This window comes from Tympanuchus pallidicinctus, unplaced genomic scaffold (assembly GCF_026119805.1).
Source record: "Tympanuchus pallidicinctus isolate F22 unplaced genomic scaffold, pur_lepc_1.0 scaffold27, whole genome shotgun sequence".
In the NCBI taxonomy this organism is placed as follows: domain Eukaryota; kingdom Metazoa; phylum Chordata; class Aves; order Galliformes; family Phasianidae; genus Tympanuchus; species Tympanuchus pallidicinctus.
Genome location: NW_026294744.1, coordinates 231,522 through 255,567, shown reverse-complemented (window position 1 = coordinate 255,567; position 24,046 = coordinate 231,522). Strand labels below are relative to the sequence as shown.

Here is a 24,046-nt window from a genome sequence, read left to right as displayed (position 1 = left end):
CAGCACAGCCAGGTGGTGTGTTTCAGCAGTGGCAACAGTAACTGTAGGTCACTTCTGCGTTTCTGAGGTTTCACCTCAGATCGTTGCCGCTGTTTTCAATTATTTTGGGGTCTCCTGTTTCTCTTTTCTGGAGGCATGGATCTGCAGATACCTCTGCCCCACTGGTCATGGAACCAGGCCGAACCAGCCTATGAACTATTGACATCTGATTTTACAGACTGAGCCCTGCACTACTGTTTGTACTCATTAAAGTAGAAGATTCTTTAGGCAGCAGAAATAAAGAATTGGTTGGGCAAACAAAATGATATGTGTTCATTCCTCCAGCACCCAAAAGTCTAGGCAGATCACCTGCTGTCAAGGGACACTGTAAAGACATTCTTAAATATGATTGTGTTTTCTATGTTTCTACCAAGTACCAGTGACACTCAGCAATTTATAGGCAATTTGCAGACTATGCAAAACCTGGTTCAACTTTGTCTGCTTACTCAAAACAAGGAAAAGTGGTTTCATATAACACGGAGAACATTTTTTGCAGTTTTCTGGTCCAGATGCCAGTTTAGACAGTACTTCTGAAAACTGAGCTATTGAAACATTGTAATCCACTGTAGTTCTGTTAGCATGCAGATAGTCTTAACAGCTATAGAAACACAGAGCTGAAATCCGCCTTTTAGAAAGCTTCTTTCCTCTCATGGAGCGGCATGAGAGGTAGAAGTGACTCTTCATCAGTTCTTCACTGTTTGTTAGTTGGAAAAGGGAGGGTGGGGAGAGAATTGCAGTTCTATCAATTTTCCACCTGACAGTTTAAAAAGAGGAAAGATAGTTTCACAGCATAAATGTTTCAGCCATGATTTCTTTTCTTCATACGTGCTAAGTACTTCAGACAGCTATATTTGGTCCGCAGTTATACTGGTCACAGAACAGTCACTACTTAGCTCTTCCTTATATTTAAGCATGCTTGAAATAGTCTTAGACCTCTCATATTTAAAAAGAGCTTTCCTCATATGAGTTTCATTGAACATCATTTTAAACTGAGATCTTATCAGCATCAAGCAGAAATGCCAAAATTGTAAGTCTAAGGCAACGAGTCATGGCCTGAAACACTGATTGAGCATTTGGGGAAAGGACCCATCAGCCCTAGGAGCACAGGTGAAGGTAATTCACCTGTGTGACTAGAAGGGGTGGAGCCTGGCTCCACCTCTCTTAGACCTCATTTAAGGGCTGATTGCCACTTGGGAAAGATCTCTGATTGGAGATCCCTCCCTTATGTAGTTTTCTCTGTGAGACTAGATCTTCAAAGAGGGGTGAGCATCTTTCCTTTTCCCATGTAACACTATTACATTCACGCTAGTTCCTTTGCTACTATGCTCCTGTATCACCCTTCCACTATGTTGACTTTTCTGATTGTAACAGTAAGCAAAAAGGCTAATTATAGTAATACAATAATTATAATCCTACTAATCTGTTCATTTGGTGATACAGTTTTCAAGAACCACTGACCATGAGATTATTTGTACCTAAAGTTACCAAACATTCCAAAATTATAATGAACTCTTTAAAAAAAGGAAAGAAAGAGAAGCTTACATACATTTCCATCAAGCAACTCTATTTCTCCACCTTTATACAAAATGGTAACCCTTTTGGCGCACTTTTCACCGGTGAAGCTGCATCCTTCATTTGAAATCAGTATCCGGAATGTCCCAGAGTTATTCTTGCAAAAATCCTATCAGACAAAAATAAATTAGTAAATCATTGGTATGGACATTTTAGAAACACATGCAGATGTCTAGAGAAAAAGGAAGTCTCAAATATGAGAGCTCCTCTCAAAGTAATGCCTCCAATATATTATTACAATGTCAAAGGTGTATGTTGGTGGTATTGCAGTAAAGGTTGGACTTTCTCACAAATTTGAGACAAAGGTAACAGATGGTAATCCAACAAAATGGCAGCTGACATGGACTGAAGTAAGGGTGTGAAACTGAATTTCTCCATCAGGAAAAAATTGCACCCACTGACATTCATCAATACTTGCTGAACATTTACGGGGACCAAACAGGGGATGGGAACACAGTGAAGCAGTGGGGTGCTGTGTTTAGGCAGTGGCAATGGAGACATTGTGTCACCTCTGTAGGTGTAGATTTTTATAATTGTGGTTTACAAGTTCTTGTTCACCACTAGTGAAGATGCATAGTCAATAGCAGTAAACACATTGAGAAATAGCTTTCTGTGGCTGAGAATTTGTTCTATGAAGTAGTGCTATTGTGCTTTGTATCTGTCATAGTTTATACGGAGATAAATCAGAGGCATAACTTTCAGAGTGACCTACATAATACTCAAAGTAATCTATGTGGCAAATAAAATATATGCTGGTATGTCCATTTTTCCTACGTCAATTAATTTATCTATTAGCATTAATAGAGGTTTTGGTTCACCTATTCAAGAATGATGCACACTCAGTCAGTGATATTTTAAATATTCTTGTAGTAGTGTATATTCTTATTGTCCCTAAGATAATAGTATTACTGAGCTCTCACTAGCATCAGGACCATCAGCCTTCTATGGTAGTACAGGTGGTATCAAAGTGGAAACATATTTCAAAAATCCAGCCAAAGACCAGCAATGATGACACTCTTCTGTCCAAGAAGAATTTCAAGGAGAAAGGTACTTCATTCAAAGACTCTTTGGGGGAAATCAATGAAACAGGACAATTTTTAACTGCAGAAGGCTATTATATAAATTAACAGCAGATACATCTATTTTAGACCAAATTTTAAAATAAATTCTTCTTTTGAACACAGACTTTTTAATATATAATGATTTGCATTTGTAATTGCCTTAATTTCATTTAACTCTCCAAATTTGACAGCTCCCATAAATCACAGACTAAAGTTAGTGTGTATGTATTTATTCACCCTCCACTTTGCTGTGAGGAAAATGAGTAGTTTAATCCAGTTTTGTACATGAAACAGTGATATTGCCAAAGTGAACAAGCAGAGTCTGTGCTTTGGAAGCATTTAGAGGGTGTTCACTAAATACTTTTCTAATGCATTCTGAAGAAGTCTGACTCAGTAAGTCAGTAGTAGAGGATGAAGAGGTGAGCAGAAAGTGAAAAAGGACTGACTAATGGGCATCTAGAAATGAGATTTGGATTGTTCCTCCATAACACGCTACAGTCACACATTTTATGGCTGCCAGTTAGACACACCACAATCCTAATTCACTTCTCTATAATGTGATGTAATCTTCTAATTTCTCAAGGTACTTTTGAAGCCATTGATAAACTCTGCTCTCCTCTGCCATGCATCTGGCTTAGTGATCGAGACAGTGATACTGTGGCTTATTCAAATGCCAGATTTCTCTGGTGTAATACACAGGCATCATGGGTTAGGCACTTGACATATTCTTACCTGAACTAATACATACTGACATTCTCCTGGAAACTTGTATTTCATTCCATCAAATGTCAAATAATGAGCTGTACCAATAACAGTGCAGGTACCATCACAGATATTTTTGGTGCATTCCCACTTTCGACCATGACACACACTGCAACAGAGGAAAATGAATGATCTTTAGCATTTATATCATTACTTGCAATGTATGAAATAAGTAAAAGAATATTAAGTGTCAAGAGGAAAAGTGAGACATTGAAAGTATCTCCCTCCAGGAGCTCATGAACTGATGAATCTCCAAGGGACACACAACAAGCAGTGATACAAAATAATGACCTTTCACCATCTGGAAGAGTTTTTTAGTTTTACTTGTCATACACCAGTAATGTGTTGAACAGCACACAAAGATTTTAGGGGCCCCTAAGTTCAATGTATTTTTAAACGGGTTGGTTCTTCAGCATAAAGTGTGTTCAGAACTTTTTCATGTTTAAGTATTTTTCAAGTTCTTCAAAACAAAAACTTGAAAATAAAGAAACATAGGTGACAAATAATTAAGAGAGGAAAACGGATTTTGAGCCTTTGTACATCTGTAATGCAGGAATACTGTCTAATCTACTTTCATATGAGAAAGGTGGCACCTCTGCTCTGAACCCAAAACTTTATTAATGACTGAAGTGTGTTTCTCATCAAGATATTTGATAAGAAAATTGGAGTCCAAGTTTTATAAGCAAGTGTCGGTGATAAAATTCTGCAGTAAGCACAAACATAATTGGGGATGCAGATTCTGTGCTGAAAATGGGTTGATTATAAATGCAAAAAGCTGATAGTTCAGTTTGGCTTTCTTTGTGATCAGCTTTCTTTAGATCTGAAATAAACTGAAGCGTCTGTGATCCATCCATAGTAAGAAGCACATCCAACAAGGCTTTATGAACAGAACAACTTTCTCTGCTATTCTGTTAACTCACAGTGGAAGTAGTGATGTTAAAACCTAACTCATCTCTCAAGCTCCCCTGCAGGAAATAGTTTTGGACAGAAGGTGCACTATTGTACATTATTAACTTTCCGTATGTTCTTCAGCTGTATATTGTACTGTATTATTGATGTTCTCATATAACAGAATTTTCTACTCTTTTGTCTATTTTACATGCTGAGTTACTAATGTTTTTCTTGATCTGAATTAAATTGACACCAAGAAATCTTTTGCCTAGTACATCAAAGTAGCACATTTTTTGAAAAATGAGTATAAATATTCCCAGTAATCAGAACTGGAAATAAAAGTATAAAAATATCTCTGAAAATTTTTCTTGCAGGCCATTTTCAGGTTTGCTGGCTGTTGTTTGGGGAGAGGGAAGCTGTTTCAGTTTTTCACCTGTGGTATTCTCTGGGCAAATAATGAAATTCCCCAGGGTGAGATTTGATCTGAACATTCCCTTCTTTTTGCTGGGCATAGGTCATAGAGGATCCTACTGCAGGCCAAATGGGAATAAAGTCTCCTTATGTGTCTTTAATCTGTCTATCACATGCAGCTGTGAGGAACTTACACACTTTTCTCTGATGTCCATCCTCAGGTGCATCTCCAGCAGATCCACTTTGGCTTCAGCCTTGAGAAGGCTCTGCTCCTGGGCTACTGGCATCCTTACCCAGACAGCCTTTAATTATGCTATTATGAACCAAATGATCAACTCACTCATCAGCATAATGTACCATTCAGTAACATTAAGTGCAGAAACAGAACATTAACACGTTCAACACTTAAAGAATATGTGAGTTTTTATTTGTTTTGTTTTTACAAGCTGCACATAGGAATACATGCTTTTTGAATTTCTTCATTACAAAAAGAGGCCCAAACAGACCCTATTGGAATATTTCATAATACTGTTAGCACCTCATTTTAGATATCCTGCTCTTCTTACAGTATCCTCTTAGAAAAGCAGTTTGATTAACTTCTAAGGAAAATTACAGGTTAAATATAAAATTTAATAACAGCAAACCTGTTTATAATATCAGCAAATCTGTTTTTTACTGTTTTTGCAGTACTGTCAATTTTTCCTCACTGAAAGCTAGAATAGTATTAAATTTAATATTTGATGATGACAAAGAATGTGTTTACTCTTGTAACCAACTTTGGAGACTAAGTAACCAGGACTATAACTCAGTTTGCCCTGTGGCTTTTGTTCAGAGTCTATAGTTAAGTTTAATAACATCCTTTTCCAAAGAAGTGTATCTATTTTGAAATGAAGTTCATTCTTCTGGATAGTTTATTTGACCCTAATAATTGGAGGTATTACCTCACAGTCTAATAATAGGACACATATAGATAGAAATACTTATTTTTTCTGTACCTCAATAGTTCATACACTTTCTGAGGAATGTCATTGTGATAACATCTTTTGAGGTCTCCTATGGTGGTGAAATCCAAACATTTTCTGTATAAGAGAATTCACATTTGGCTAGAAATAAATAGAACTCCAACCTAAACTTACTTTTATGTGATAGAAGATGTGATAAGAGTATGCCTAATTCTGAAAGGAGATATACTAGTGGCTTCTTGCCTATATATCTTGCCAGTAATGTCCTACTGAACACCTGCTAGATTCCTCACAAGGTAAACATGGAATAATATGGAAGAAAAAATGGCAAAGCAAAGCAAGATACCTCATGTTTTCACAGCATGGGGAATTCTGAAGATAAATCAGGCAGAAAGTTAAGTTTTCATATCATTATACCTATTTTGCTCTAGTGGCTGAACTACAAAAACCACGATGTCATGATGAAACTGACTGCATTCTTTTTGTTTCCTTTTTTTTTTTTCTTTGTGTGTGTTCTATGTGTGTGCGTGTGTGTGTGGTATTCTTTCTTCTTGCTCCTCCTTTCTTTAAGGAAACAAACACCTTAGTATAAACTCAATTATACTGAAGCATATAATTATAATAGTGTAACAGAAAAAATAGATCAAGATTCTTATTAAAAGAAAAGCAAGCCTTGCAAAGGCCTTGCAAAAGCCTTGCAAAGACAACAAGCCTTTTGTTGCTATGACACCTAATAACCTAAGTTTTGCACAGTACCTTTACAAATAAGCTTCAAGGAAGTAGATTCCATAAGCCTCACATTAAAATAAGGGAAATTGAGAAATAAAGATAAGAAGATACTTCTTCATGGCATCTACCCAAGCCTCCTGCCTTTTCTGGAAATATTATGGAGATTCACAGGCCTTACTGCTAGATCTGCAGGTGTGAAAGGGATTCATTCCAAATGAATAAATTGATTTGCTAGCTAGCAGGAGACTGAGCAAAAATAATAACAATAAAATCAATAAGCCCACCAGCCACTTCACTGTGCTAACATCCACTGTTTGATCTCTGTACATTCTGCACGTGGCAATTGGCCATGAAGCAATTTTTGCCTCATGGAGGAATTCAATTCCACAACATTGCTTTGTATGCCTTTCCAGACACACAGACAGATGCCATTTTGTCAGAATGTCCCTCTTCTGCCATCTGTCACATAGCAACAAAATGTAGCAGAATTCTGGTAGAAAGGTTCAAGCTTTACTGCAATACTGCCAACATCCACTTCTGACATCAAGGGCCAACTTCATAAAATAGGAGGCATTACTTTCAGAGTATCCCTCATAAATGATGACAGATAGACACTATTACTGCCCTGAGGATTTTCTAATCAAGCTCCATAAGGGTGGGGAAAAGGGAATTCTATCCCTACTTTACAAATGTAAAAGCTGTGGGATAATAATTCTAAGGTACTTTCCCAAGATCAAATTGCTAACAGAAGCAGCAACAGTTACAGAACTGCACTGTCTATTGCTTTAATCTGGGAGTAATTGTTTAATCTTGAAAACATTTCATGAAATAATAAAAACTGTGCAGTATATTTTCTTTAAAGAATGAAATTTCAGTAACATGAAGCCTATTACATCCTTTGTTATTAAACCTAATAGGCAGAGTAAGACCAAGATTCTTTATGTACAAAGCCAGATTATGAAGTATATGGCTTTTCAAAATTCAATTAGAAGAAATAAGCAAATTTCTTTTGTGTAGTGCTTCATAAACACTATTCCAAATTTATTTATCCACGATTCTTAGAATGATAAATTTTGCCACTAGCTGAGACTCGGAGACATTACATTCTTCATGAATTAAGGTCTCCCATATGTCAAGTCAAATATACATGCCAAATCTGACACCTCTGTCTTATATATTGCATTTGCAGGTGTCCACATCTGGCTAGGAACAAGTAAGAATAAGAACTCCTGCAATAGCAGTACAAAAAGAAAGAAAAAAAAAAAAAAGAGGAAGAGCTCCAAATTGCAGACTTTCAATTCTTCTCAATTCTCAAAGCAAAAGCAATTTCCTATATCACTTTGTAAATGACATTTGACTTGGTATTTGCTGAGAAATATCATGAAGCTTTTCAAAGTCATACAGTACAAACAGCTCTACTCTCCCTTATTTAAATAAATTTATTTTCCAGGTTTTTTTTTCTGTATTCAAGAAAAAATACCTAAAATAAGATGAAGGTCTTACCAACAAGAAAAGCACAATTCTTAACATTTTCTTCATGCTGACATTGAAAAAAATTCTATCTTTAAGAAGAAATGTCACTTACAGTATCACTGCCAGAAATAAAGGTTAGAAGAATGAAGCAACAAGGCTACGACTATTTTAAGATTGAAGATTTTATGAATGACTGAAAATAAAAGACTGTGCATGGTAATTATGATGAAATGCAAATATCACAACAATGAGAAGGTGTTTCACCTCTTTTTCAATAAAATTATAATTGCATCTGTATTTTAGTTGGGTCACTTTTGCCCACTTGCAGTATAGACATACAGTTGTATGTATATCTATCTACATACAGATTTCAACTTCTCCTCCATCTTCCTCCCTTGACATACAGTTTTCTCCATGCCTAGTCATACTATATGACTTCTAGTATAACATACAGCTTTAAAGAAAAAAGAAACAAACAGCCGAAACACTGGAAGTGAACTATTTCTATATAAAAGCATGAAAACTTGTATCAAAATCTAACTGGTTGTGATCAGCCCCACTAACATAAAAATGCAACATTTGAAATTATTGTTGCTGAAAGACCAATGCACAAAGCAAAATGAATGACTCTTTAATGCTGCTGGTTCTCTGATCCAACTCCATGCTTTTGTACAATGGATAATGGAAACACATCTCTCAGATGTGCCACAGAGCTGGTCACATGCATTTGGAGTAAAATGCATGTGAACAACTGAAATCCAAAGAGAACACTGTTTCCATGCCACTACTGGCTGGATGCTGTACACCTTGTACACTTGGGTATCTTGCATCTGTGCATGAAGTGGTACTATTCTTTTTACAAGTACGCATGGAAGGCAAAAACACCTATACAGAACAGTGAGTGTGCCATCCAGGCAGAAGCCAAAAGATGTCCAGTAGGCAAATAAAGTATACCTTTCCTGAGGCTCTTCTTTACCATTTACATCTCTAACGTTTACCTGAAGAGTTTCTGTCATATTACAGTTGGCATATCGTGGCCTTTCTGCTGATAAATTCTTCTACCTAAAAAGGACTGATTTGTAGGATTTCATGGAAAGCACGGCAAAACTGCTTTACAACAAAATGCCGGCTTCGTTCCTTCCACTACAGAGCAACTCCTGTACTGATTATTGTGTTGCAAGATGAAGCAGCAAATCCCCTACCTAGTGCCTACAGAGGACCTACCCAGGTATATAGGCTACTTATTTGTAAAGCACCACGTGTAACTTGGCAGATATGGCATTGATCTTTATGCCACATGGAAAAGGAAGATGTTGGTCTGAGCAACACGTATTATTGCACTATATATCCTGCCTTCATACAAAATTGATCCATCAACAAAAAACTGTTTATATACACATGCATATGGGTTGTTCTGAAAGTAATGCATCATATTTATTTCCATGGAAACTACAGCAGATATAAAAAACACAACACTATTTGACAGAGCAAATTCACAGCTACAAAATACTGTTTTTCAGCAGTCACCATCATTATTGTATGTATTTTTGCTGGCAATGAACAAGAGTCTGCATGCCATGCTCATAAGAATTTACATAGCTATCAAGAACGTGATGTTACTGTCTGTTACATTACTGTTGCCTCTGCTGATACACATCGCCTCACTACCTTCTTGTACAAACATCCACTGCTTGGTTTCCATACACATTCAGCAAGTATTGATGAATGTCAACGCGTGCAATTTTTTCCACTTTCAGTGACACCCCTTTGCTTCATACACACTTTCATGTCAGATGCCATTTTGTCAGGCTGCTCCTTTGCTACCATCTGCAACATGGCAACAATGTAATGGAAGGTTCAAGTTCTATTGCCTTACCACCAACAACCACTTCTGACATGATGGAACAACATAATAAAATAGGAGGCATTACTTTCAGAGCAGCCATATTTAGAAATATATAAGGCTTCCTGCAGAAAAACACAGTTCCATTGACTCACCAGGTGTTGCAGTCCTTAGTCACTGTCTCTCCCTTGGCATATTCTCTTCCATTGTGAAAACACGGGCATCTCTCAGGAGCAACACATTTGTTCTCATGTCGCACCTAAACAAAACACACAGTCTATTAGCATGCAGACCCAGCAGTATATACCAGGACTCAGAATAGGACTCAGCACAAGAAAATGTAAATAAAGGAAAAGATCAACAAAGATTCCAAGATATTTGACGTAAGAAAGATACAGCATTTCTAAGTAATTTTTTTCCCACATTAAGTAGAGCTAAGGATATGTAAAATCATTTCCTTGTTTCACTAGTTAAGCACCAGCATAAACTGCTAGAGGAACAAATTTGAGTACAACCACAATGAAAATTTCAACTTGACCACAAACAGTATGTGGAGCAGGTTAAGATTTTGTGATCACAGACAGCCTGTTTCCCTCAAAAGCCAACCTGACTCAAAAATTTGCAGCAGTCATTCTATTTCTTTCAAATGCCTCCTACCCAGAACACCAGGTAACTAAAATAACTGTAAGTCCATTCAAAATATTATTCCACCCTAGTAGGTTCCGTTACAGAGAAACATGGTGTTATATTCTAGCATTTGCTTTTTCAGTTTAGGATTAAGGATAAACTAAGGATTAGATTATCTTTGTATAACAACAAATACATTCTGCTTACTACAAATTTACAAATTTAAAAAAAAATAATAAATGGTTTTAGACCACTCCATTTTTTGTCAGGTTTGTTGTTGTTTTATTTTTAACTCCCCTTCCATTCAGAAGGCATTCAGTTTTACAGAACATAAAGTCAAGACTACTTATGATTTTTTTATTATTATTATTATTATTATTTTTCACTTCAGTGTGGTTCTGTAAAACTAAGGAGAAGTTTGGCTCTTGCTTCTTGGAATACTGAAATTGAGAGTGTTTCCCTTCCCTCTCACTCAGAAGTCACAAAATATCACTTTCTCAACTTAAATACTTTCTGTAAAACCATTAAAATAGTTTTCTTTTTTTATTAAATCTGAGCCAATGAGATCAATGTGTCTGAATACTTAATAAAGTAGAATAGCTCTGTCTTCTCCTATGGGGACTTAGAACCATCATAGGGAATTACAAATAAAAAGGATTTCACATCCCAGAGACCATTCATTCACACATAGCACTGTGGATTATGGGGAGTTATCATGCCAAATAAACTTATGTCACTAGAAGCAAATGGGAATAAATACTTGTCTAGATGATAGAGCTGGGGTTCTGTGTCAAACCTAATCACTGTAAAAAACAGGCCAAAGAACTATATGTTTCATAGGGCACCCCTTCCTGGTTGTATTCAGGAAAAAGTTGTGTATGACTTTACACTTATACCTACATTCCTGAATTTTTCAACTGTGTTCATCAGCACTGTTCACAAACAGAATCAAATGAATATAGAATTAGGGATTACACTTATGTTTAGTAAAAGGAATTTTAGAATCCGTTGTTTAGAATCCCCTCTACTTGCTTTCTTATGCATCTATGTGAAGCTAGTCACAGCCTGTGCCCAGCTCTAAAAACTGAATAGGCTGACATATGTTTGTTATGGAAAACAACAGATAACAACCTTTGAAGTTACAGAATTATTAATTCACTAGCAAAGAGGAGAGATACCTTGTCTGGATGGTGCAGAGAGGGTAAGCAGGATGTAGAAATTTGAATATACATAACCCAGAGTGGAATTTCACCAGAAGACTGATTACTTTTCTCCTGTAAAACCAGCTATACTGGTACCACATCCAGATGATAATGGGGCAACGCACTGCCAGATACACTGAGTTACATGCCTGGTGAGCACAGTACCATGCAGTCATTATCTACTAGGCCAGAATCATTATTAATAAACTGCTTGATTTTCTATGGCATCCTATCATTCCATTAATATATAGCATTTAATACAGAAGATCAAACAGTGCCTCAATTGATGGGAAGCAACCACTGCAATGACTATAGCTGCTTTTTGCTCTACCTCACATTCTTACAGTAGTGCTCTTAAGAGTGCATCTGTGAGATTATAGATGGTTGACTAGATGCTGAATCTCTCCTCAGCTAGGGACCTGATAGACATGTCCACCACTTCCTTACCATCTTCCTAATTGTAAAATTATTAATAGATTTTGCGAAAGTGAGGGCAATTTTACAGACTACAGAATCTTGAAGATTCCTCTGCTCTAAATTTTGTCTTGCTGAGGATGCATCTGAAGCTCAATCAATACACTTTCAATATGTGTCTCACTACAAGGTTAACTCGGATTTTCAGTTTCTCCTCATAAACCTGACAATCTCAGTCAGCCAAAAGTTATGAAGAAGTAAGGGATTAATTAAAGGAAGTTAGAATCCACTAGCTGATGTAAGTGAAACAGCCTGCCATTGTAGATGGTTAACACAGCACTTGTATATTTATTATTAACTTCCAATGAGAAAAACCTGGAGTGCAGTAAGCTAATATACAGAAGTATATTTTTCCTCTTATTTCTGCATATATTTTATGAAGTATCTTTTCCATTCCAAAGACAAGCAGGGAAATTTCCCCGCCTTCCAGACAGTTAAAAAAAAAAAAAAAAAAGAATTACTTTTCATGACACATCACAACACTCTGAACAGTTTTACATTTTTATTCCCTGCCAGATGGAAAGTAATTGTGATGCAGTTATATATGAGTCTATTGGAAGACTGAACCATACTGTCATCTGGTGGATAGAAGAGCTTATTTTACTAGTTAAGTGGTTTTCTTTCTGGTTTTTTTTGTTTTGTTTTGGTTTGGTTTTTTTTGTTTGTTTGTTTGGTTTTGTTTTTTTTTTTGTTTTTTTTTTTTTTGTTATTTTAAAGGTGGCCCAACCCCTCAGTTGAATTCAGTGGCACACATCACTGCTGAATCAAATGGAATTTCTCATTCCAGAGTGTTCAGGACTGTATTGCCTAGTGTAAGAATCCTTTATTTTTTGGCTCAAAGCTTGCTTCCTGAAGTATTTCTTGTGATAAAAGTCTGATTGATTTGTAGAGGAGGCAAGTGATGAGCGCTACGAGTGACAATCGACATCACTTCGGGAACAGTTGAAAGCCCCTTCCTCCATAGCTGGATGCTCTCCCTCCTATAAATTGGAGCAAGACATTTATTTAATGGCTTAGTCGAAGGCAGGATACCCACCATGAGAGTGCTGTCCTTCCAGATACAGTCTGAATCTTTTTTTGAGTGTACCTCCTGGACTTGCATGGGGCGATATTTTCGAAAACTTAGACGTGAGTCCTTCTCCAAGAAGACTGCTCCGCATTTTGAAACTTTACAGTTTATGTGTATACCTCTCGGGGACATGTGAATTAATTTTGAATAGGTGTGTGCCTCCTCGAGAAGACCTCTCTGAATTTTGTAACTTAAGTGTGAAATTTGAACTTTTTTGTGTGCTTCCCTCAGAGAAAGGGAAGAGTGTTTGGACCATTTGCATTTGTTTAATAGGTGCCTCCCTGGGAGTGCCTCCCTTGTGTGCCTCCCTGGGAGAGGTAATGAGTTACCTGAGCTTTTCAATACGTGCACCTCCACCTCCTTTAGTGTAGGTCTTTCACTGTATTGAAAAATGAGTGACAACACTGACACCATAAAAAGTGAAGATGCATTATTTGATCTTTTAGAAAAACATGGTGCTCGACCCTCTTTATCAGGTATGGATTGGGCACGACAGAACTGGTATAACTTGCAGAGTGTTTCGGACCGTTTTAGTGTTCTGCAAAAGAATGCTCGTACCCGAGCTGGAAAAGGAAAGTCATTTATTTGTGCCGTACTCGGGGCTACTTTAAAAGCAGCCGTGGAGTTCCGAGATGAAAAGCATTCGGCAGAAACCCAAACTATACAAGTACTGCAGGAATCGGTTAAAATAACACAAGAATTGGTGAAAAATCTGCAGAATCAAATAGTGAACCTTGAGGAACAATAAGAAAGAGAGAAATGTAATTCGGCTTTGTTGCAAATGGCTTTTAAGGAACTGCTAACGTGTAAGTATGCCAGCCATACCGTCACCCACAGTTTGCCTCGAGAAAAAACTTTTCCTCTGGTGGAACTACCAGGAATGAAGGAAAGGCTAGATAAATTAGAAACTCCAATAGCCCCATTGCGTCCTTTGATAAAAACTGAATACACATTCGGTAACAGTGAGGATCTAGATCCACAAAGGAATGTTAAGGAAATTCCCTTCTCAGCCACTGAATTAGCGAAATTGAAGGAAGATTTTAGCCGCTCTCCAAAGGAATCTGAGACAGAATATGTATGGAGGGTGAGTCTCACTGGTGGCGACCAGATTCGGTTAACAGAAAAGGAGGCAGAAGGTTATTGGGGACCAGGAGTATTTTTAACTACTGGCAACAGTCGTGCTCCCTGGTCATTAACGCAAAGGGCTGCCTATTGGGCAGGTGGTCTCAACCCTTTAGAAAGGGGAGACCCCCTTGCCATTGCTGGAACAGTTGATCAGCTAGTGGAGAGTGTTCAAAAGGCTGCTTGTCTCCAAATGATATATGATAGAAAGCTGCATCCACACCATGAATCACCTATGATGATGCCTGTTGATCCTGAGAGAATGGCTGCTTTAATTAGAGGGCTTCCAGAGTCGTTAAAACCTATAGGTATTCAACTGCAAGGAAAAATAGAGGCTATGTCTCAGGGAGATAAAACCCGGCCAGTGTTAGAAGGAACTGTAACCCCCAAACATCTGCAGTCACGAAACAAAGCATGGACATAGGGGGAGGTTGCCCAAGCAACCCAAGTTGCTTGGGAGGTTGCCCAAGAGTTAATTAACTATGGAAGAAAATATGGGCCAGTGATTTCTTCCTCCACTAAATTTGAACCAAGGGAAGTAAGACTTGCAGCAGGCAGTCCCCAGGGCACCTACCCAAAGCTCAGTGAGACTGGAAGGGTCTCATTGTCAGTAAAAACAGGTAGGTGAAATATTGATCATAAACATAATTGTCTCTGGATACTGGGCTGACAAAAGGGTGTTCCATGAGATTTGATGAATGGATTACCTACTGTCAGATTAGAGAAATTAATTAACTGATGGCCAGAACAAAAGCTCCAGAATCTTGAGGAAAGCAAAACCCCAGACCCTAGGTCCTCTCCCAGGGAACCAGAACAGCTATCCAAGCCATTAGAAAACTGATGTCTTCGCCCCTCCCAAGTGAGCGGGGTGGGGGCGGTAAAGGGTGGATGCATGAGAAAGCTCACAACAAAGGGAAACAAGATCCTCGATTTAACACCTTCTGTCCAAAGGCCTCACCACTCTTGTCAGTTATCCCTGTGAGTCACGATCCAGTGGCTGATAAGGCAAGGAAACACTGTTACCTCTCTGGCCAGACTGTGTCGATTGACTCAGCTAACCTGAGACCTGTTTCCCTAACCTTAACGGGATCCCTTAACAAATATCCTTGGAAGGCTAAAGACACCCCGAAAAAGGAATATGAAATCAACACTTGCTGGATTGGTTCCTCATTTCTTTAACCACATTAACAATGCCCAGAAAGGGCAAAGTTGGTGTCTTGTTTTATTTTACAGAAGATCCCCGTGGGACCTTGACAGAACACAAAAAGGCTAATAGCTGATTTTAACTATTTGTATTTTGTGACAGAAATACTGAAGATTTGATCATGCTAGAATACTGAATGTACCTCTTGATTACATTTTTTGGTTGCAATAGTGTTATATTTTGTGTTGTTGTGGGTGGTGATTGATATCAGTCCTTGGATCTGTTAAACTTCACAACTGGGTGCAGGGTTTTTACAGGTCATCCTGGCTTACTGGTACTCCCTGCACAGTGATACCATTTCTTTTGACCCCTTCTTTCACCCCTTTTTACCAAACTGATTATGATTTGCATGCAACTCCTCCACAGTGTTTCCAAATTCCTAACAAACTCGGAAATGAATCAAGGAACCCATCAATATCTGTTAGATGTGCTCACAAAAGAAATCTATCATAAAGCCTTTTTGCACTGATGCTTTTCAGAGTCACACCAGTCCAGGAATTCCATCTAAAACATGGTTGCTGGAAAGTGCCTAAGTTTTAATAAGAGATGTGTATGTTTCTGGGATTACCCCTCTTTGATGGTTTGTACTGTGGGGGCATCCTGCACACACTATCCTGTGAAAAATTTGGTAGACTGTAACAATACTTGAATTTGCCAAACTAATTTGTATCTCTCAGCACTTGAATTGTTTTAGAAATGCTCAAGTGGAAAGTTCTCAAGACACTAAATCATCTCAGAAAACATTACATGGCAAGTCCACATATTGTCAAATTAGACTAGACACACTTTTAGTGAATTAACTGAAATGTAATATTGTATGGCTATTCATAAACACCACAATGTCTTCTGAAGAATTCCCATCTTGATCCTGGCTTACACTGGGAGTTCCTGGGTGGAGGAAAGCAGCTGACACAAATACCTCTCTTTGTCCTACTTATCCATTATTATTACTGGCTATTGTTAAATGTACAGTCATTGCCAAATGTACTCTTTTCACTTTTATCCCACATCTTTTATTCAATATGTAACATTAGCATCACCACTCCTGAAGTATCACCAAGTGGTGTCTGTGGCAAATTGAGTGATTCTAATTGTTGTCTAAAGATTGATGATAATGATAAAGTTGTTAAACAAATTGTCCATGGTATACGGAAAATAGCTTATGTTCCTTTCCAAACCTGGAAAAGCCTAGACTACGATCTCTTTTCCTGGCTTCCAGGTGGCCCATGGGTCAAAACGTATCCTGTTTTATCTACTGTGTGTTGTTGCAACTCTTATGTTTGTACCTTACATGATTCCATGTTTTACTCAACTTATACAATGTGTTGTATCCTCCATGTACTTTGTAACCACTTCAACTGATGATGGACAAGTCCAACAGATCAGGGCAACATTTGTAACCAAGCCCAAGAAATCCTTTGTAGTAATCGTGTATAACTATTATCTTCCTCTTCTCCTCCTCCTCTCCTCCTGCTTGTTTGCTGTTTTTTTTTTTTTCCTCCCTTTTCTTTTCCTCAACACTGTGGAGGGTCGCTTATGCTTGTTTTCAAACAATCTTTGAGCCACAGAGTGGTGTGAGAATCCTTCTTTGTGTTTTTTTTTTTTTTTTTGGCTCAAAGCTTGCTTCCTGAAGTATTTCTTGTGATAAGACTCTGATTGATTTGTTGAGGAGGCAAGTGATGAGTGCTACTGTCTGACAATCGACATCACTTGGGAACAGTTGAAAGCCCCTTCCTCCAGAGCTGCTTTCCTCCAGAAAAGAGTGCTCAGGAGTGTTCACTGGCGGAAGATCTGGCCTGCGACTAAACAGTTCCAGCTAGGTATGGGAAAACTGGGGATTGATACCATCATGTCCTGTGAAAAACAGGATGCAGATGGGCATCCCTGCTCCCTCTTATCTGCTGGCAAGGCCTGAAAGATGGGAACAAAGGAGTTTCTGCTGAGATCCTGGAGCCAGAAGCTGCCACTCCAAGGAGAGCTGACTCAACCACTTTGGAACCATTGAAAAGGGGCTACCATCACCATGGTCATCGTCATAGTCACCAACAGAACAACAATGCCCGATGACCCCCACTACCAAAGATCAATGACTGAACTATGAACCTCGCTGGATCCATGGTGATGACTATCTCCCTCTTGCTTTCTATAAAGCCTCCTTGCTTCTTCTTTTCTATCTTTTCTATTGCTGTCCTTCTCTTCCCCATTACCCTAATTCATAACAGCGTGTCCTCCCCTTCCCCATTTCCCTAATTAAAATTTGTAATAAACTGGTTGGACCAACATTTGAAATGTTGTTTCTTAATCTCACACCAGATATATAGATAATAAAAGTACTTCCTCTCCCTCCTATAAGTTGGAGCGAGACACCTAGCAAAAATGATATGTAACAAATGTTTGATAACAACTCCAACCAACTGAAAATAAAATAAATTATATAACAAAGGAGAAGATTAAGTACTAAAAAGTTGATTTTTTTTCCTGTTGAATTCCTGAGTCCTGAAACCTAAAAATAAACATACACCTCAGCCCTGCAGTAACCCACATCTTCTCTTGCAAATAGTAATATCCAGCATATATTACTCTGAATAGGCATAAAAGAGCAATAAACGATCTGCATTTTATACAGTCTGAGCTGCAATATTTGAAAACATCTTGCTTTATACCTCATCTCATGAGAAAATAGTACCTGCACATCTGTAAGTGCTACAAGTAGCAAACAACTGTAGGATATTTTTCCTCCAACAAAATAAATTATCTTTTTCCAACATGTATCAGATACTTCCATCTACATTTCATGCACCAGGCATCATAAATTTCACCCCAACAGTTCTCCTGGGCAGACAATTCAAGACTGGCCTCTACTTAACTTCATAAAAAGCATACCATGTTCTCCACCTCTATTCTACTCATGGAATTCTTGGGGCTATGCAAATGTAACAGGCAAAGAGGTAACAAATTGCCTCTAACCAGTTTAGGAGGACTTGTGAAAGGTATTAATCACAAGGACAGTACCATGAAAGAGTAGCTTACCCCATCTCGAAGGCAAGAGCATGCTGGAACATTCCAAAGAGAAGTTAACTCTGAATCAAGATATTTCTCCCTCAGTTGCTAGTCCTTATTTAATAAGGATAAAAGGGAGGGGAACCCAAGTTCACCTTTTCCAGTCACACAGATGAATTGCTCACACCTGTTCTCCTAGTGCTAGCCCATCTCTTCACCAGATGTTCAATCACTGGTTCAGACACTGACATAAGTCTCCATATAGCACCCAATCCCCAACTGCCAAGGGAGATCCTACACACAACACTTCACCCACCCAGCTACTGTTCTGTACTGTACAGCTCTGAACATTGTTTTTCTTTCACTCAAGGAAAAATAGCAGTAATTTGCTTTCCCTTCTACACTGGATGCTTTGTATCAGAGCTCTAAGCTGATACTGAGTTCACAGTCTGTCTTCACAAATAAGTATTTGTTCAATTTAAAGATTACTTAAAAAACAGTTATGTTTAAGTGTTGCGGGGGGGGGGGGGACACGACATAGTCCTGAACTCAAGAAAGCATGTTCAACACACTATCTGCAATTCCAGTATATCTCTGGCATCATCTTAGAAAGTATCACATTCCACATTCCACCCCATGGGGAGCTCCCTTGTCTTGTAGCAAGGTAACAGCAGGGGGAGAGAGCTGACACAGAGATACCTAGAAAAACTTGGCTGGATGTAGAGTAGGTAGTTTTATTATGTGTTTCTGCATATTTCTCTCTCTGATTAGGGAAATTAAGCAGGATTGAGGAATCATTAGGGAGGACATGTGAAGAAAGAATAAATTGATAAAAAAGAAAAAAAAATGTTTGGCTACTTGGTTATAAATTATTATTTCAACCTAAACTTCATCTCCTATGCAGGTATATTAGTTAGAAAGAATGAGCATTTGTATATTAGGACAGGCCAATAAAAAGGGCTATATTGAAAGTAACATCTCTTATTTCCTTATGTTGGCCTGTGACATCAGAGGTGGACACTAGTGCTACAGCACTGGGAAAGCTGGACTTTCCCAAAATTCTCCATTACATTTTGTTGCTATGTGACAGATGGCATCAAAGGGGCAGTCTGACAAATTGAAGTAGGCAGGCTGAAGCAAATTGATGTATGGAACTGATTTTCTCCATCAGGGAAAAACTGCACTCACTGACATTCATCAACACTTGCTGAACATTTACAGAGACCAAACAGTGGAGGGGAGCACAGTGAAGCAGTGGGTGCTTTTTCAGCAATGGCAATAAAGACACTGTGTCACCTCTGCAGGTGCAGATTTTTACAATTGTGGCTTGCAAATTCTTGCTCACCACTAGTGAAGATGTATAGTTAATAGTAGTAGACATGTTGAGAAATAGCTTTTTGTAGTTGAAAATTTGTTCTACAAAATAGGTGTTATTGTGCTCTCAGTATTTGTTGAAATTTCCATAGAAACAAGTAGGAGACATTAGCTCCAGAGTGACCTATATAGACACTTCAAACCAGCCATAACTTTATAGTCATTGTGAAATGACTCACAACCATGTTTCCAAGCTGCAAGACTACTCTGACGGGAAATAATGATAGCAAGAAATCAAAGGTGGTATGCTTCAATTTTGTGCAATTACGCCTCCTTACCATCCCTTTCGGACATAGGCATCCAGATATACAGCCATGGCTGATGCATTCCAGGTCAAAATTCTGGCAAGTCTTGGCACACTCCAACCCTTCAGCTCTTGGGTTATTTTCAGGACAGATAAGTGTTACCATAGGTGATCTGCATGTCAAGCTTCTTTTTACTTGAAAAAATAAATTCACAGAAATTTCTTTTACTTTTTTAGCATAGTATTTTTTTAAAGGATGTTAGATAATTAAGTTAGGATATAGAATAGAGTAACACCACTACAGTTAGGCTAACACAAAAGCATGAATTCTAACACAGAAGCAAAATTATTGTACTACTGTAAATATTATCCTACCAATATAAACAGACTCTGAATTGCACTAAAGTTGCAAGTACACTTTATTTTGAAACATATTTCAATCTGTAGGCATTGTACACAAGCATCATCACAAAGATCTTCTCAGATGCATCAGCAGCATACTGCATCTAAGTCCACCTCCAAAACAAGCATAACTCCATCAACAACTGTTAATAAAAATGCACACAGTGTAAATAAAATACTTTCAAATTCTGAAACTTCAAGTGAAACTTTAATTTCTGAGAGAATTTCCTAAAGAACTCTGCATTACTCTTTCAAACAAATGAACTATGTACACCTGAGGATCTCTGGTGTTTTCTTTCTGTTTTGTTTTTTGTTGTTGTTGTTATTGTTTGTTTGTCTTAATGAACTATTTCCAATAAAATTATGTCTTTGAAGCATTAAAGCAAGAATTTGGTGAGAGGTAAGTATTGATGTACTCTTAAAAGTCTTAACCTGAAGGAGTTACTGTTACTGGTGGTCTAAGAAGACATATTTAGTAGGCTGCCATGCTGTTACCAGTCACTCAAATTTGCAGTATTTTCCCACTAGAAGCTTGGCAGTAAGGATGTCTGACAGTTAATTCAAAGAATCAAAGTCAATCGATAAACTCTTGTCTTGAACTCATCAACCAAAAAATTTCTCATAATATCCTGAACAAGTGCATTTGGTTGAATGCAATGAGAGATGCTATATTTGTAGTTATTCCCACAGATTGTGCAGGGGTATTCCCAGGCCTCACCTAATCCCCAGTATCTCTGTCCTCTCAGAGACATTCAGCCTCAGATTGCCCTCTCCTATCAAAATTCTAGAGATCTCCATCTGGGTATTAATGGAAAATCACAAAGTCCCAGCCCACTGGTGTGATGTTTTTCAACACAGTGGATTTCTCTGTAAGGCAATTTTCAGACTCCAGGAAATTTAAAATTGAAATGCCTGCTGGCTGAAGGCACAGTCAGTGTCCAGCAGCAGGCCAGTCTTCAGACAAAAAAAAAAAGTTTGCATGCACTGGAAATGAAAGCTTGTTGGCCAGAAGAAAGAGGTATAAATTTGCCTAGTTACTGATGTCATACGATCCTAGAATTGTAACTGGAAGCTTCAGATCATTCAAAAAGCAAAAATTCAAAAATTTTTAACTTCTATAAATACAAAGAAATTACAGTGTCTAAATGTGATTTTGAGAGGTGGGATGCAATGAGCCACGCACCTACCATTTGTATCGTGTAACAAAATATACACACACACACACACACACCCCATCTTCCCAACATTGATTACCAGAAGACCAAAGATGAAAAAAGGAGAAAAAACAGGAAATATTAATTAATGCATACTAACTTCTGGCAGAAGGCTTCTCATCAGCAAAAACATCTGGCAATAAGGCACCAGGAGCTCTACTTTTACTGCAGTGCATGAAACCATCTTCACAATAGCTAAGAAAAACAGAGTTTATATTTAACAAAGTGACATTTATTTTTTTTCCAGTTTACGATGCTTTTTCCAGATAGGCCTACAGGAAACCAGCGAGGGTAACAAAATTATACCTCTAATTTGGACTGATCTACTGCTCTCCATCCAATTATCAACATTAAAGGCCAAACTTCTTTGAGACAGTCAGTGATACATTAGCATGGTAGCTGAGCTTTACTTTTGTCCCTGTCCCACTGAACACAATGCATACTTCTTTTTATGCACAGGCATAAAAAGTGTCTGCAGTATTTGATTTCTGTGGTAGCAGAAGACACTGTTCCCAAAACTAAGTATGTCATGAGCATGTATCAATTACATCCTGCGGTGGAATTGCCAGGTCAAAGCCTGAACCACTATGTGAGCACGCAAATGCCTGGAGTGGCGGAGGGGGAGGGGGCGCCTAGATCCACACTTCCCCTCACTCCCTGTCTCAGCGGTGCTTCCAGCCATGCTTCTGGAAACACATACATATTCAGACCCTGAGCAGTTCCTCTCTCCCCCCTCCCTTTCTGGTGCATCTGAGTTCAAACTGGTAAAGGCTACATTCCTCAGCTTGTCCTTCTTTTGTTGCTGAGAGGAGTGAGTTCATTCCTCTTTCTTTGATATCTTGTTCTGTAACACCTGCATCTCAAATAAAGGCTCTGTCATTGCCTTTGTTTGCTTTACACATCCCTACTCTCAATGTAACACTACCCAATTTAACAATTATAAATGCTATTTCATATTTGTATCTTTGGTAAGTAATAAGGTTTTAAAATCTGTTAAAGGTATTGCAGTACACAAACGTAATTTTGAAAGCCTACAAAGTAGCCATTGTCAGTAAATAAACTCCAAATGAAACTGTCATAAACTGCTCACAGAATAAGGCTTAATAACCTGTTAGTTTTTTAAAATTAAGATACCCATTTGAAATGATATGAAGAGATGCAATGGCAAAATTTGTTTAGTTGAAAGCAAAGAAAATTGTTCTCTTTTAAACTGCTTTCAGAGGAGATAATCAAACTGAAGAACTAAACCACTTAGTCAAACCATCCAAAAATTTCTGAATCTCAGCACGTAGCAATAAATCCTGTACTTACCACATAGTATAGTGATCTGAAAAGATATCCTCTGGCTGGAAGATCTCACCATCATAGTAACAAGAACACTGGGACTTTGGTACGCACTCTTCACTCTCATCCAGGTAGTGCCCGGGTGGGCAGTAACAGCCTTCTGTGCAGAATTCATCACAGTTCTCATCTGGGAAGGACAGAGATCGGCACGTCTGGTTGCACAGTGTCCCACACTGCTGGTAAATTTGGCCTTCAGGACAGATCATTGCTGTGGAAAGATATGCACATCAGGAAGACCAAGTCTTGAACTAAAGAAAAAAATAACAGATTTTAATAACAGAAATACAACTTTATTAGGGCAGAAGCTAGTAAATCAAATGAATGAGAGAGTTTCTGAAAACCAAGATTATTACTCTGATCCACAAGGGAGCAAAAAGAAGAAGTCTCATGACTTTCAGTCAATTTTCTCTTACCCATCAGCCAGAAAACAGAACAGCAAAGTTTTTTGGAACCGGGAGTACATTTCTTCTGTTACTCTCAGTACACTATGTGATGTAATGATGGGGGATACTAATAACAAACATCATAAAACTATGACCTTCCACACCTTACTCAACATCACTACATCATGCTTGATACACACATAAACAAACAATTATTAACATGCATTAAACACACACACAAATGCATACATATATCAGGAATTACTGACTGTACTCCAACATCAAATTCCTTTGTGTTACACATTGAGCATCCCCATTTTTCTGCATCACTCACCAAGTGGACACAGGTCCCTGGGCAAACACAGTTCCACAGAGAGATTTGGACTTTCCAGAAGCTGGGAAGTCCCAAGCCACTTTTCCCAACAAGCTCTTTACATGTACTGTGCAGAGCTTATCTCCCTCTACAGTATGTAGGGAGCTGGATTGGGTAGGAACATTGTGATTGACAGATCCTTGAGTGTTGATCAACCAGGTGTCTTCTCCCAAATGCTTCTCCTACTGCTTTAGTGTTCCACTATGCATTGCTTGCAACATAGTTTTAAAAAACCCATTGTGTCATTCAATTTTACCTGAATCTGGTGAAT

The 24,046-nt window shown here is 38.1% G+C and overlaps 1 protein-coding gene across 4 annotated transcripts in view; it reads right to left on the bottom strand.

Moving 5' to 3' along the window:
• The window catches only part of VWF (von Willebrand factor), a 152,230-nt gene that overhangs the window by 90,081 nt on the left and 38,103 nt on the right, over nt 1–24,046 (bottom strand). For all 4 annotated transcript variants that reach the window (XM_052690523.1, XM_052690522.1, XM_052690521.1 and 1 more), the window contains exons 16-21: nt 22,987–23,227; nt 21,776–21,870; nt 20,094–20,254; nt 9,899–10,002; nt 3,405–3,543; nt 1,586–1,720 (exon numbers count right to left, since the gene is read on the bottom strand). In XM_052690523.1, coding sequence (XP_052546483.1) covers nt 1,586–1,720; nt 3,405–3,543; nt 9,899–10,002; nt 20,094–20,254; nt 21,776–21,870; nt 22,987–23,227 — 875 coding nt within the window. The remainder of the gene's footprint in view (nt 1–1,585; nt 1,721–3,404; nt 3,544–9,898; nt 10,003–20,093; nt 20,255–21,775; nt 21,871–22,986; nt 23,228–24,046) is intronic.